Raw genomic sequence first — 13,044 nt, 5'->3', positions numbered from 1 at the left:
AATTAATGGCGTTTTTAATTGGCAATCTGGAAGCAAAAAAAAGCAATCTGAAAGCGTTCAATTGGGCAAAACTGACAGTTCTGATTCTGAAAAAAAGAGAAATTCTCTTCTGGTTTTAAAAACAGAATCAGAAGCAGTATCACTCACACATTAATAGATTCAAATGTGAGATGTCACACTTGACCAAAAAACAAAAACAAATGAAATTTGGCGCGAATACACATATATGTGACACATTTCAAACTCAACCAATACATTCGCACCAAACTTCAGATTCTTCTGAATAAAAAAAAAACTGTTCAATTGGGATTCCGAATCGAAGAACAATTCCGGATTGCCAATTAAAAACGCCATAAAACTATAACAAATAGAACTGTCGTTTTTTAATACTTTCAATTTCCTTTTTTTAATCTAAGATTACAAAAGAACTTTTAATACACATTAAAAAATTGTATCGAATTTAGACAAATTGTATTTTTGTACTCGAGCAAACCCATTTGTATCGAATTCGATACAATTGTATCGAATTTTCCATGCCTTCTGTGAACGTAAGCCGCAGGTGACTTAAGTAACAATCCTCATAATAGAATTCTAATTGACTTAAGCCATGCGACATTTATTGTCCGGCCATAATCGACTCGTGAAAAGTCGATTTCGAAATTTTTTGTTTAAGATTTCATTGTGCTATTTTTATATGGAAAAATTTCGTTTCAACTTCGTACTAGGCTTAATCCTAATATGAAAAAAAAACGGGCGAAAAAATTGTCAGCTAAAATTAAGAGCGATTTCTTACACACATATTTTCAAACATTTAAAACCTACTCTTAACCATTTTAAAATGGGAGTTTGACAATTCGTTTACTCTATTAAGCATTTTACCAAGTTTATCAAGAGTTTACACGGTTGTATGAATGCCACTAAAATCCTTATTAAGGTGTCCGTTCGAAAACGATTGTCCGTTCCGATCGCAATTTAGATTTCATTCGAGATATCTATTTCGGATCTATTTACATTTTTTTTTTGTAGGTACTTACTTTTGTGAAGATTCCATTTTTCGTAATATACTCCTCTGTAGAAAATTCTCCCATTCCGAACGGATACCTGATAGGGCTGACTATTGCGCCCTGTAGTTAACCTTCAGGGAAATTTTTTTGACTCGAAATTTTTTGTGCGATCGTGAATTGGAATTAATTTCCAGGGAACAAAAAATCCTATGAAATGACAGCTAAATTTCCCTGCCGATACCAATAAATTCCGAGGGAATTTTTTCATGATCATTTTCGTTCCCATGGTTATAACATGGGAAATCTTCCTAAGGAAATTTGTATTTACAATAGCCCTCTTTATGTACCCCTCATAACACATTGACCAAAAAAAAACTAAGGTTTGTTAATTCGAAGTGCCAGTATTTTTTGAGATTATGGATTCATAATAAAAGTCATCGACTTGCCATTATTCCACTTTGATGCGAAAGCTTCCATAACTCAAAGAGTACTTCCTTGGCTTCAAATGAGAAATCCTTATTTTTTTCTGGGCTATGTGGCTTCTGTTTGAGTGTAAAGGCTATAATACGCATGAGCTTATCAATACCAAAATGGCATTTGCGAATGAGCGAAAACACACAATCAAATAAAGCTGGCTATAATGCGCATGCGTGAATCGTTCAACTCTTGTTAGGAATATGCCATGCACTCTGAAAAAATGTACCGTTTGTTCATTTTCCTGATCCATGTCATCACAAAATAAAAAAATCGTATTTGATAAAATGTTTTTTTTTTTTCAATTAGAAATTTTCTTCGCAAAATAAATATGGAGGTGGTAAACTACACATGAGTATATGATCTACCACATTTGTTAAAAGAACTACGCATGCTCTTCTACTTGAGTAGATGGGAATTGCATTGATTTCGTTGAAAGTGGTTTTTACTAAAAATCGTTGTACTATTACTAGTAGTACTTTGCCACCTCCCAAAGGAACAGGGATATTGATTTCCTATATAAAACCTACCGGTGACCTGGTACCAACCGTAAATTTTTCTCGGAAAGTAAAGGAAAATGTATGTAATCACGTAAATAGAATAATATTATTAAAATAGAGAAATTATTATTAACTTACATTTACAGTCACATTATTGCGTTCACCGCTCGGTCCATCGGCGGAGGTCCCACCAGAATCTTCCGGGTAAAAATTAAGATGCGTTTCTGATCTTGATTTCCGTCTTATTTGAGATGAAATATCATACTCTGAATTTGATAACGGCGATGAAAGTGGGGTATCTGGAACATTATTTTCTGTTACCGTTGAAGGTTTAGCGACAATTCCTCGTCGTAATATAACACCTTGGTAAACATTTCTTTGAGCAGCAGCATGAAAAAGACTTTCGAGACTTCGATTCCGTTCACCTAACGATGTAGCACCGCGTATATAGTCCACATTTTGCAAACATTTATTTGAAGATGAGTGTGATTGTGTGGATTTCATTTTAAAGCTATTTTATATTATTTAGTTTTACTCAACAACCAGGATTTAACTTAATACTAGGACACGAGGAATATAATCGTTTCTAACTTGAACACTGAGGTAGAATAAGACTAGTTCTTTTTTTTTTAACTTTTCAACTTCAATAATATATAGATATTATATTTAAATCTAGATTTGTTTTTAAGTTTTCATGAAATTTTTACTATTTATAGTTTATGAAAAAGGCACAAAATACTACTGAGGCTTATAATTTGTATAAATGAGAAATTGTAACATTAAATCATGATTTTTAACTGATTGTGATGTGCGTTGTGTTTAGTTGAGAAAAAAAAGGAAAATTCTTAATATTACACCCGACCGTATTGGTTTATTATTGTTATTGTACTGGGGCGTTGTTTCCTGGTCGCGTGTTTTTTCCAAGGGATGAAAATCAATTTGGTATGTATATCCTTATACAATTGTTCGTATTCGTAGTGTATCGTAGTAAGGATATTTTTTGTTGCTGAAATTTGTGAAATGAGTACGCATGCGTTTGTTTTGAACTCCTGTATTCCTCTGAAGTTGTAGGTACATTATAATAAAGGAACCGTTTTATTGAGGAAGAATTGTTTTGAATGAAAAGGAACGACATCTGTATCAGAGTTCGCGATGTATTTTAATGGAATGGACTAGTTCAGGGAAAATAATAACAAAATGCAAGACTGGGTGTCAAGAATTTGCTCCCAGAGTTCAAGTTGCTAAAATGTTTAAAAAAATATAGAAATTTGGCAAATGTTTATGAAAACAAAAATTTGCAGAAAATTTGTTCTTCAAAGTAAAAAAACAACACCTTAAATATTATATTTTATTTTTGATTATGTATGTTAAAATTTTATCTGTTAATACTTTTGTATACAAAATTTGTTGAAGTTGAATAAGTCGTTTGGGAGAGGATCAGACTTGGTATCAACGGTTCTATGGCAAGTGCCGATAACAATGATTTTCAATTTTTTTTTTAAATATCACTTGCTTACAAACTAAATTTGATTTTTTTAATAACAAAATTTGAGCCGTTTTTTAAAAAATTGCTACATATCGTCGGTGGAAAGCAAAATTGTTCTAGTTTGTATGGTTTATTCAAAAAGAAAGAACAAACTTTATAAAAAACATAACTTTAATTGCCGACGAGCAAAAAAATATCGCTTTCAATCAATTTGAAACTTAAAAATCTTCCCCTGTAAAATTTGCTTTTTGTGACTTAGAACAATTTTGCTTTCCGCCGACGATATGTATATGACAGGTACAGTTATTTTTGGGCCAAAGAGTCTCCAAAAAACGCTACAAACCAAGTTTGGTCAGTGCCTTTTAGTCCGCGCATCTATCGGTGTAAGCAAATTATTCCTGATTTACAATATTACCATTCTTATTGAAAGTTTGCTACTAATCCCATGAAAACAGACATAATCCGTTCGTAATAATGACGTATACAATTTTCCACTACGAACGGTTTCAATGATTTTTTTTTTTTCGGGATTCATACAAAATTTGCTATAGGAATAGAGTTCGTGAAATAGAGCGTTTTCGGCCTTCTCACCTAAATAACACTTTCTTTAATGTTGGTAAGTCATCGTGAGCAGCCCATCTTGAGAAAGGTCATCACAAATTTTGATTGGAAAAAAAATAACTTTTAGTTCAATTTACTTGAATGCTCTTCTTTTGGGAAGGGACACACTCTAATGGTTTTTATTTCTCTTGATGAAATGTTCTTTATCATGAACTCTCTTTTGATGTGCTGTTCATGGTTAATCGTCCTGTTATTAGCTATGCAGTAATTAGTTGAGTTCAAGCCTTCTACTCACGTTTTTATAGTCGGTGGCCCTCTAAACTTCAAAACTACTGCACCGGTTCTTTTGAAATTTGGAACACTATTTCTGTACATAATTTAGTATTGAATTGCCTTATTTTTTAATCTTTCTCCGTAAAAAATTGTATATATGTAGGTAATATTCCTGGAATGTCATACTTTAATGTAGAGGAGCCTACCCAACAGTGTGACACTTTTTTTGTAATTCAATAGCCATGTTCCATTGGAGGTGGTAGTTTACTACTAGTAGATGTTTTGGTTAATCTAGTACCTACTATCATCTACTCATGCTTTTCTTCCCGAGTAGATACGTTTTTTATGGAATTCGTTGAAAGTGCGTTCCATTGAAAATCGCTAGTAAACTACTAGTAGTACTTTTTGCCGTTTTCAATCCGGATAGCAATTTGCTACCAGAAAACAATATTCTTCAACAAAAAACTCGAATGGAAATCAGAACAACCGTTTTCAATTTGTACGGATTTAATTTTTGTTTCCGTTTTCAAACTTCAACGAATATTAGAACAGCCGTGATAATATAAGTTACTGTGTTTAAGGAAATCGAATAAATAAAAAAAAAAAATATTTTTTAATAAAGTGCTAATAGCTCAGGGAAATTAGTCAAAATATGGGCATGAAATCGCATTTTTCGCGGGACAAAATTTTTTTCATGGAATGTGTTCGAGTGGTTGTCCTTATCATAAAAATCAATTTGTTGGGAAAATTGGAGGTTGGGAACAGCCGCCATCTTGGAAAAGAGATTGGTATCGTTTTTATTGAATAGCTCCATTGTTATTCATTTTAACAGAAAATGACAAAGGTAGGACTTATTAACAATAAAATTATCTAAACAATGATATACAAAACAATTCCGTGAGTTGATTAAATAAAATTTTATAGTTGGTCAAAGTGCGGGTTTGTATCGCAAGGTTGGGACAAAATGACATTTTTTCATATATCTGACGAACTTTTGATTTGTTTGGATAATTCTTCAAGAATGAATTATAGTACTTATAATTACCTATAAAATGAGCCCACAATAGTTATTGTAACCATCGTATTGTAGAAGTAATCTAACTCCGAAACTCTCCATGTACTAGTCAAAAGTGAGAAAAAAGCTAGTTTTTTGCTAGTAGGCCGAGAAAATTTTGGGAGTAGAGGTATAACCAAAATATAAGTACGCAGTTTTGCTGCCATACTCGTGTTTATGTCGATTTCAAAGGTCTGACAACTCTAATTTTGGGCTTTATACGGTTTTTGGGGGGTTAAATAACGTTAGTTTTCCAGTTAACGTGAATGGGCTAAAGTAATACTATTTGAAATTATAAATATACAAGCTAATGCTCTATTATTTTTCCTAAATCTAGACACCCCAATCTTGAGGATGTGACCAGTAGAACTCAAGATATAAGCCGTTTATACGATTATGTTTTAGAGGCTTTTTGTTTCGATTTTTGTTTGTTTATTTGAATTGAAAAGCCTGATATGGTTAGTTAAAAAAGCTTATATCGTGAGTTCTATTAACCCCATAGCCGAGATTGAGATGTCCAAATTTAGAAAAAATAATAGAGCATCAGCTTGTATATTTATAATTTCAAATAGTATTACTTTAGCCCATTCACGTTAACTGGAAAACTAACGTTATTTAACCCCCCAAAAACCGTATAAAGCCCAAAATTAGAGTTGTCAGACCTTTGAAATCGACATAAACACGAGTATGGCAGCAAAACTGCGTACTTATATTTTGGTTATACCTCTACTCCCAAAATTTTCTCGGCCTACTAGCAAAAAACTAGCTTTTTTCTCACTTTTGACTAGTACATGGAGAGTTTCGGAGTTAGATTACTTCTACAATACGATGGTTACAATAACTATTGTGGGCTCATTTTATAGGTAATTATAAGTACTATAATTCATTCTTGAAGAATTATCCAAACAAATCAAAAGTTCGTCAGATATATGAAAAAATGTCATTTTGTCCCAACCTTGCGACACAAACCCGCACTTTGACCAACTATAAAATTTTATTTAATCAACTCACGGAATTGTTTTGTATATCATTGTTTAGATAATTTTATTGTTAATAAGTCCTACCTTTGTCATTTTCTGTTAAAATGAATAACAATGGAGCTATTCAATAAAAACGATACCAATCTCTTTTCCAAGATGGCGGCTGTTCCCAACCTCCAATTTTCCCAACAAATTGATTTTTATGATAAGGACAACCACTCGAACACATTCCATGAAAAAAATTTTGTCCCGCGAAAAATGCGATTTAAATTACTAATTTCCCTGGGCTATAATGAAATAAAACAATAATAAAATTCTTCCCACACGTCCTACCTACCAGACCTTATTTTTTATGCTTCGTTTTTTTTTTCAATTCAAAAAACAAGTTTTCTTTTATAATAATATAAACGTATATTCAAATATTGATTAAATATAATTGTCAAAAAGTCTACGTTTTTTCTACAGCTTATAAATAAAGTTTTTTTCTGTAGTCCCAAAATGTGTTAAGAAAGATTATTCTTGTAGAAAACGACGCGTATTATCAGGATTTTAAACAGAATTGATAAATACTAAAATATTTTTTTTTTTTTAAATAAGATTAAATTTGCTTACAAATCAGATTTTACCTTTGTTCCTCTTTATTTTAAAGGAACAACACCATCTTCGTCATTAATTTTTTGTTGCGCTGTTGTAGTATTATCACTCTTTACATCAATTTGAATTTCTGTTGATTCTGACTTTTGTTCATCACTTTTTGCATTCGAATGTGATAATTTATGTTCAGTAAATGCTAAAATATTATTAAAACTCATCTTACAAATGTGACATGTGATTTGTTTTTTTGGTGTACAATAAACTCCAGAATGTGCCAATTTCTTTTTTAACTTATTGGTAGATGATGGTGGTGGCATAGTACAATCACCATTATTAGTCTTTGTATTCAATTGACTTTTTGATATTTGAGTTGTATTATTGGAGGAAATCGAATCACAACTGGATAGATTCGAAGCTGATTTTGGTGGTAATTTTGATGATTGGGACTGGGTAACAATAGTTTTTTGATCTGTTGGAAATAGTAACTTCTTTTTATCACCTGGTGGAATTTTAGTACAATTCTGAATAAGATGATTGCTCAGAGCCTTTGGAATTGCAAACTTCTTGTCACAATAACGACATTTATTGTCGCTATTCGAAAAGAAAGTCTGTTTTGTCGATGATGCCGATGCAGAAGCAACTTTTTCATGTGTTCTTTTGTGAGCTTCAAATAAAGAAAGTACTAAAAACTTTCTCGAACAGACATCACAAATGAAATCCTCTTTCAATTTTGTCAATGTTGTTTTCGGTTTTGTTCCTAAACCTGTTCCCAATAAAGATGTTGTCTTTGGAACCATACTTTTCCTAGAATTCGGAATTGATGAAGAAGCTATCGGAGGCATCATCATGCTTTTCCGTGCAACAATTCTCTTCTTTGGACTGGTCACAGTCGTTGGAAGCATACTTTTGCGACTGTTTGAGGGAACAACACTTCTACGAAGAGTAGAAGGAGCTACAGTGGAAGTTCCAACTGTACTTCTGCCTTTATTAATCGGAAGTAAACTATGACGTAGATAGTTTTTTCCAACTTGAATCGATGTTAGAGACTTGCGTGACACCTTTCTAGCTGGACTGTTTAAGGTTGTCTTTACAATCGACATTCTCGTAGCTTTGCCAAGCAAATTAAATGGATTCTCTTGATTGCCAATCGATTTCCTATTTGAAGGAAGTCCTTTCGAGATTTTAAGTATCGAATTTATCATCTTTGGAATCTCGTCAGAGTTTAAATCAGAATTTGGAGGATTGGGAATAGTTGACATTCTTTTTGTGGCAACAATTCTCGACGGACGATTTGTAACAAGATCTGGCTCATGTCTTGGAATAGATCTACGAACTTTCGGAGTACCCCCACGAACATTTGAGTTCCCAGAACTTTTAAAAACTGGTAAATTAGAAAAGCCCACTCTTTTAATGGGTTTCTCTTCATCCAATTGAGTCTTTTCAATTACAGAAACAACAATTTCCGAAGATGTTTCTGAATAAATAATTTCTTGTGATTCTTGGGGTTGATTTTCTTTGTCTTCGGACAAAACAGAATTAATAGATTCTTGAGGGGCTTCCAAAAAAGCCAAACCCAGATCACAAACGTCGACTACAACTGCACTCGAGCCTCGATTTACTTCGACACTTCGCAACAATTGAGCTTTAGTTGGAGTCGACGAGAGTGCTTTATAGGCTTTTAATATATTCTTAGGAATAGCTTTAGCTGGTGAAATACCAAATGATAGTTTTTTTACTGTTTGGATTTGTTCTGTTGGATGATTTAACTCACCAACAGCTTCAAGAGTATTATTTTGATCACATTCTTCATCTTCGTCATCATCTTCAATTGCCATTGAATTGTAATTGTCATTTGTAGTTTCCATAATTTTATTGCAAGCTGTTGTACTATTGAATGAAAAATACATTGATGCTGAACTATCGTCAATGGTTATTTTTGATATGTTGTCCATTTTATTTATATTTTTTTTTGTTTCTGAAGTAAAAATTGAGGGAAAAATTAAGTGATTTATGAAAAGAATTGATGAATGAATATTTTACCTCTTTTATGTAGTTTTTGTTGATTTTCTTATATTTTTCTTTAATAAATTATGAATTTTGAGGTACACCAGCAGCTTCCAGTTATTTTTCTTTCTTTTCTTCTTGATCTTGATTTGATGAATTATTTTCTAGACGCTTGATAAAAACAGTTGGGTGACATTTTTGAAAAATCTACATTATCGACGTATGTAAAATTGAATTTGAAATGGCGTAAATGATATGGTAGTTTATTTGTAGTTTATTTATGAAAGCATAGAGGGCGTTAAATTTATTTTACTGCAATCTTAATACCATGTTTACATTGATAAAATTTTTTGAAAACAAAAGTAATCAATGAATGTATGTATAACCTTTTCTTATCAGGCCCCCTCCACAGGAGATAATTTTTGTCATGTTGACGTGTCTTAACAAGAAATGTCTTGTGGAGGCTCACCATTTCTTGTTATGATTCAATGTTAGACAATCGTGCCTTAGATTACGTCTGAACACGAATGTCTAACATCGAATTTGAAAGATGTGTTTTTTTTTTCCTTTAAGGGCCCAACGCATAGAATCCGTTGCGTCCGTAATAAAAGTAACATTTAATGATATATCTAATAAATTATATCAATTAAATACTAAAATTCTGTTGTAGAGTTCAATTTTACTATGCCAAAGTCATATCTACAAATGATAATCTGTTATTAAAAATTGTTTCTAACTGAAGAGCAAGTACCTACATGAAATCTAGTCGCGCATTTTATTTTATTAAAATAAAGAACAACAATAATAGTTAAAAATTTCTTGCATCAGAACTACCTTAGTGGACATTCAGCGATAAAATATCGAACACACCTCGGAATTTGAAGTGAGCTGTCAAAAAGCAATCCGTCGTACGACGTACCTATTCTTTGGGTCACCCCTTTCTGTCCCATCCTTTAACTTCCACAGGCCGCCTCCACTGGGCATGAACGATGCCCGGTTCATGAACATGTCTTGAAAAAATCCAATGGAGGCAGAAAAATCCATGCCCACACCGACATCTTGTCGAAGAATCTAGTTTTTTGAACATGACATGAGCGTTGTTCAAATCTTGGGCATGATTCTGACGTTTCATGTACGTGTTAAATGAGACGACATGACATAATTTGCCCAGCGAAGAAAATTGTTCTGTTTGTGGATTGGATTGCGGTTGTGATGTTGGGCAGCTGTATGCTCAGTGGAGACGCTGTGTAAGGCCCCAACCCATAGAATCCGTTGCGTCCGTTCCGTCAATCCATATATTGACGCAGCGTCTCCACTGAGCATACAGCTGCCCAACATCACAACCGCAATCCAATCCACAAACAGAACAATTTTCTTCGCTGGGCAAATTATGTCATGTCGTCTCATTTAATCTTTCGTGTACATGTAAGGTTACCTCTTGAATGTAGAGGTAAAATGACTCGTATTACTTCTACATTCAAGAAAAAACCTTACAGGCCGCCTCCACCTTAGAGGATATAATATATGGAGTGCTTGTTCCTATACCTAATACATTGTAACGTCATATGCATGGATAGGGGTCGCTACCTTCGTTTTTCAGTGCGAGTCCGGTTCCGCAGCTGTAAATAAACACGCTTGTTGATGACAGCCATCAAATGAAAATAAAATGGAGGCATGCACTCATCGAAAAACTTAAAGAAACTAGAGCCCTCTATAAAAGCTTCGAGGAACTAACAGCACAAGCACTCCATACACAGCAAAAAACGAGATTCTTCGACAAGATGTCGGTGTGGGCATGGATTTTTCTGCCTCCATTGGATTTTTTCAAGACATGTTCATGAACCGGGCATCGTTCATGCCCAGTGGAGGCGGCCTGTTAAGAAAGTGTAGTTTTTTCATTATTTTTTATCCTCTCATGAGCAAAGTTGTCTTCCGTAGTAACGGACGACAAAATATATCTGTTTGTCTTGCGAATTTTTGTATGTTTTATGTTATTTGTATTAGATTTAATGAAATGGTATATACTTTTTGATTTTATTTATTTATTGTGAGTTTATTCAATAGGTATCGTATTATTATTGATTTTGTAAAAAAAAGCTTGTTTATTTCTTAGAAAAAAAAACCAAGCAATAGGTGCATGCACGGAGAAAAATGAGTCTAGTATTTTATACTCCATATGACTAGTAAGGTAATTAAAGTAAAAAGCCCTAGATTTTAAGTAAATTGTACCTTACGAATTGAAAATTTCTTGGATCCGTAAAGTAATTTTTACAAGAAAATTATGGTGAACAAATTAAAGTAGTATCATTGTATATAAATTTTCATAGTACTCTCACGAACCCAAAATTTACTAGCGCCATCCCAATGTCTGGAAACGAATCATTTTTTCTAGAAAATACTGATCGTTGCAAAAATGGTCATATCTTTATAATTTATGCATAGATTTTGAAGAATATTATCTTTTTATCTTTACTAGAAAGTGTACTATACACAAAATTTTAAACTATGAGGATTCGAAAGATTTTGAATTTTTCTTTCAGTAATAAAGTTTTTTTGCAGAAATTTTCTTTGAAAACTCGATTTTCTTAAAATGTTTTAATACATGGTACTTCAAAAAATGAAAATTCAATACAATAATGCCAAACATGAACAAAAATTGCAATTATTGTATATCAATTCCGAAATTGATATGAAATGTTGCAATCCTTTACTTCTTTAAAAATTTAAGAAGATCAAAAAAAGTTTCAAAACAGAAAAATCAAAATAACCTACATCAAGATCATTGTGTATGAATTCATATACAATACATACAAATGAAAACGAAAAGAAAACACATGAATACATTTTTTGCTCTCTATTTAATATTTTTACAGTTTTCTCATACCCAAGAAGCAAGAAAATGTATGAAAAAAAAAATACCCCTCTACAAAAGAATGGGAACAAAACAAAAGAGAATAAAATACAGATTTTTTTTTACTCCTCCCTTATTCTGCACACAGCATTTGACAAAAAACTGCAAGAAAATACAGCGCGACTAGAGCGCCCCCGGTGGTTCAGACAAGGAACACAAAATCTTGAGTGGTAATAGTACTATGGAATTGATATACAAAGCTTACACTAAGGTAATAATAATACTGAATTCTAGGAATTTTCCCAAAAAGAGATCAGTGCCCTCGATACATAGAAAAAAACTCTTAAGGGCCCAACCCATAGAATCCGTTGCGTCCGTTCCGTCGAAGTTTTCAATTGACAGCTCGATAAAATACACACGTTCTTATGGGAAGCGACCCATAAGCGACGGATCGGACGGAGACGGACGGATTCGACGGAAGAAGTTGCCCAACTTTCTACTTTTTCATCCGTCGTATGCTTTGACATTGCCCAGCAAACGCAGAACTACAGAAAAAACCGGTGAAATATGTACGTAAAAGAAGTACTTCTTTTCCACTGAAAAAAGATAGGAGCCCGGGAAAAAACTCAGTTATATACTTTCTGTATATAAGAATACGTGAAGCAGCTATCTCTTTCTTGCATGCAAGATGAAATAAATTTCCCCTCCATTAATAGTACAGACAAATGTACTTCAAAAGTGCATCAGCGAAGCACTTCTGGAAGTGGTTCTGATGTACATTTTGCAGTACTTTTTTACCTACAGAAAAAGCACTGAAACTTGTACTTTTAAAGTACTTATTTGGAGCACTTTCATGGGTTTATATCCGTACTGCTAAAATCCATATTTTAATTTCATCTGAAAATAAAAAAATCTTCAAAACAAACAAACAATTCTTTTAAACAACTATTATTTAATATTTTATTGGAAAAACACATTTTTGAAAACAAAATACATAAAAAAAAGATCCTTGGGCACGCCACTGTGGCCTGGCCAGTTGAGAAAAATGAAAAAAAAAAAATACTCTGCAGTCTGCACTTTGGTGGTAGTTTTTGTATCTTGTTTTGACTTTTTTTTTCTAAATGCTCAAGGCTGAAGCTGCTGTAAACTCAGTCAATGATGTCTGGAATTGATCGCCACTAAAAGACAGAAAAATCAACAACTTTATAATCTATCAATTTTATAATCAGCACACCTTTATTTTCCAAATCAATTGGTGGTTGT

At 33.0% G+C, this 13,044-nt stretch overlaps 2 protein-coding genes across 3 annotated transcripts in view; both read right to left on the bottom strand.

The window, feature by feature from the left end:
• The window catches only part of LOC129913174 (protein FAM107B), a 71,231-nt gene extending 68,575 nt beyond the window's left edge, over positions 1–2,656 (bottom strand). Inside the window, exon 1 of the mRNA XM_055991723.1 lies at positions 2,117–2,656. Within this exon, the coding sequence (XP_055847698.1) occupies positions 2,117–2,482 (366 nt within the window). The 5' untranslated portion in view covers positions 2,483–2,656. The remainder of the gene's footprint in view (positions 1–2,116) is intronic.
• Positions 2,657–6,760: 4,104 nt separating this feature from the next.
• LOC129916245 (uncharacterized) lies at positions 6,761–8,916 on the bottom strand. Of its 2 annotated transcripts, none has more exons than XM_055996088.1 (2): positions 8,698–8,916; positions 6,761–8,631 (listed from the first exon to the last, which is right to left on the bottom strand). In XM_055996088.1, exons 1-2 carry the CDS (start codon positions 8,876–8,878, stop codon positions 6,971–6,973), a joined length of 1,842 nt encoding a protein of 613 aa, XP_055852063.1. In that variant the 5' UTR covers positions 8,879–8,916; the 3' UTR covers positions 6,761–6,970. The 2 variants fall into 2 exon arrangements, with proteins under 2 accessions (XP_055852063.1, XP_055852061.1); XM_055996086.1 differs by having other exon boundaries at positions 6,762–6,901; positions 6,959–8,916.
• Positions 8,917–13,044: the final 4,128 nt, after the last annotated feature.

Source organism: Episyrphus balteatus, chromosome 3 (genome assembly GCF_945859705.1).
Source record: "Episyrphus balteatus chromosome 3, idEpiBalt1.1, whole genome shotgun sequence".
Taxonomy (NCBI): domain Eukaryota; kingdom Metazoa; phylum Arthropoda; class Insecta; order Diptera; family Syrphidae; genus Episyrphus; species Episyrphus balteatus.
The sequence above is the reverse complement of the archived record's forward strand: the minus strand, read 5'-3'. Positions and strand labels throughout refer to the sequence as shown.

Excerpts from the sequence above, each read along its gene's own strand:
- LOC129916245 (XM_055996086.1), bottom strand. The coding sequence starts at position 8,878 with ATGGACAACATATCAAAAATAACCATTGACGATAGTTCAGCATCAATG.